General features: G+C 58.9%; 1 protein-coding gene across 1 annotated transcript; it reads left to right on the forward strand.

The window, feature by feature from the left end:
- Nucleotides 1-149: 149 nt before the first annotated feature.
- VDBG_03036 (mitochondrial DNA replication protein YHM2) lies at nt 150-1,264 on the forward strand (the record flags this gene model as incomplete). Its single annotated transcript, XM_003006851.1, has 3 exons — nt 150-364; nt 460-1,143; nt 1,210-1,264. The coding sequence occupies 3 exons, from the start codon at nt 150-152 to the stop codon at nt 1,262-1,264; spliced, it is 954 nt and encodes a 317-aa protein (XP_003006897.1).
- Nucleotides 1,265-1,956: the final 692 nt, after the last annotated feature.

Below are 1,956 nucleotides of genomic sequence, written 5' to 3' on the forward strand. Positions count from 1 at the left end.
TTCACTCTCCAGTCCCCTCCCCGGACGTTACCCGAGTCCTCCCTTTCCTTCCACTACTACTCGCTCCCTCCCCGTTTTCACCACACTCCGCGAAGAAGCACACTCTCCCCTTGGTCAGGGCCCCCTATCGTCACCTTCCAACAAGAGCCATGGTCGCCGTCGCCCACGTTCCCGCCCCCATCGGGGAGCCCGCGAAGCTGGAGAAGAAGCCCGTCAAGTTCTCCAACTTGCTCCTCGGTGCCGGTCTCAACATGTTTGAGGTCACCACCCTTGGCCAGCCCCTCGAGGTCTTCAAGACACCCATGGCCGCCAACCGGGGCGACGCTCCACGCCCTCGCTCGGCCCCATCTGGTCTCGCGGCGGTGTCCTCGGCTGTAAGCCTTTTTGTGTCCTACCAAAGTGCTCGCGAAGATCGGGAAGCGGGCAAATGGAAATTGCTGACAACCCCCGGGCACACAGCCCACCAAGGGCCCTTATCCCCCTGGGCCCTGGATCGAAACCTCGAAGCCTCCACCCAAGGTGCCGTCTTCTTTCGTCCGCCTCCCAAGCCGAGTACTACGCGCGCGCCGCTGGCGCCTCCGAGTTCACCGGCGGTATCACTGGTGGTGTCGTCGGTGGTGTTGCTCAGGCCTACGCCACCATGGGCTTCTGCACCTGCATGAAGACGGTCGAGATCACGAAGCACAAGCAGGCCGCCGCCGGCGTCGTGCCCCAGAGTACCTTTGCCACCTTCATGGACATTTACCGCCGCGAGGGCGTCCGTGGCATCAACAAGGGTGTCAACGCTGTCGCCATTCGCCAGATGACCAACTGGGGCTCCCGTTTCGGTCTCTCGCGTCTCGCCGAGCAGGGCATCCGCCGCGCCACCGGCAAGGAGGGCGGCGAGAAGCTGGCCGCTTGGGAGAAGATCCTCGCCAGTGCCTTCGGCGGTGGCCTCAGCGCCTGGAACCAGCCCATCGAGGTCATCCGCGTCGAGATGCAGAGCAAGAAGGAGGATCCCAACCGGCCCAAGAAGATGACCGTCGGTAACACCTTCCGCTACATCTACGACACCAACGGCATCCGCGGTCTCTACCGTGGTGTCGCGCCCCGTATCGGTCTCGGCATCTGGCAGACCATCTGCATGGTTGCTATGGGTGACATGTGAGTTTTTGCCATGCTCCCGTGTTCTTGACATGACATGTACTAATCATATTTCGCGCTACACAGGGCCAAGACCTACGTTGAGAAGCTCACCGGTGATGCCGTCACTGCGAAGCACTAAGCGCCGAATTTCTCCAGTCGCGGAAATGGAGAGAGGGAACCCGACCACAGCCAGACGCTGATGTGGAGGGAGGTGGAGGCCCCTCGCATATTTCTCGAATCATACCATCATCTGTCGACGGCGATCCTGTCCTAGCGACGTAAAACTCCTGCTGTAATTTGCATTTTCTGTTGTAGTTTTCTCTGGTTCTAGACTCGCCCACACTCCGTACGCGGATGGATGGCGAATGCCCATGTGCGCTTCCGGATATTATAGACTTGGTTGGCTGGGCCTCCTCCGTTCTGCCGTGACGTGCCTTTCGTGTGCTGTGGTAATGACATGGAGTTGCGTAGCACGACGAGCCAGGGCCTCAGGGGATGTAATCGTGCGATTCTCCAGTACAATTTCTCATTTACATGATGATTGTTGGTATGTCGTTGAGAATCGCGCTGGAACCATAAGGTTAAACATGTACTCACACCACATAGGTCGGAGGGAACATACAAGCAGCTCCTTGCCAGTCACTGATCGCTCAGCTACGGCCGCTAGTCTGTATGCCTTCGTCATGCCGTCGTGCCCTCCGTTGGCGCTAGACGTCGCTCAACAATAGGGCTTCCGGCGTTGACATCAAGTTGCTAAGTCAACCTGCTGAAGATGATGGAGTGGTGTTGGGTTTGCCATAGCCGGCCTGAATGGGTCATCGCTCCCCTGGA

This window comes from Verticillium alfalfae, genomic scaffold (genome assembly GCF_000150825.1).
Source record: "Verticillium alfalfae VaMs.102 supercont1.3 genomic scaffold, whole genome shotgun sequence".
Classification (NCBI taxonomy): Eukaryota; Fungi; Ascomycota; class Sordariomycetes; order Glomerellales; family Plectosphaerellaceae; genus Verticillium; species Verticillium alfalfae.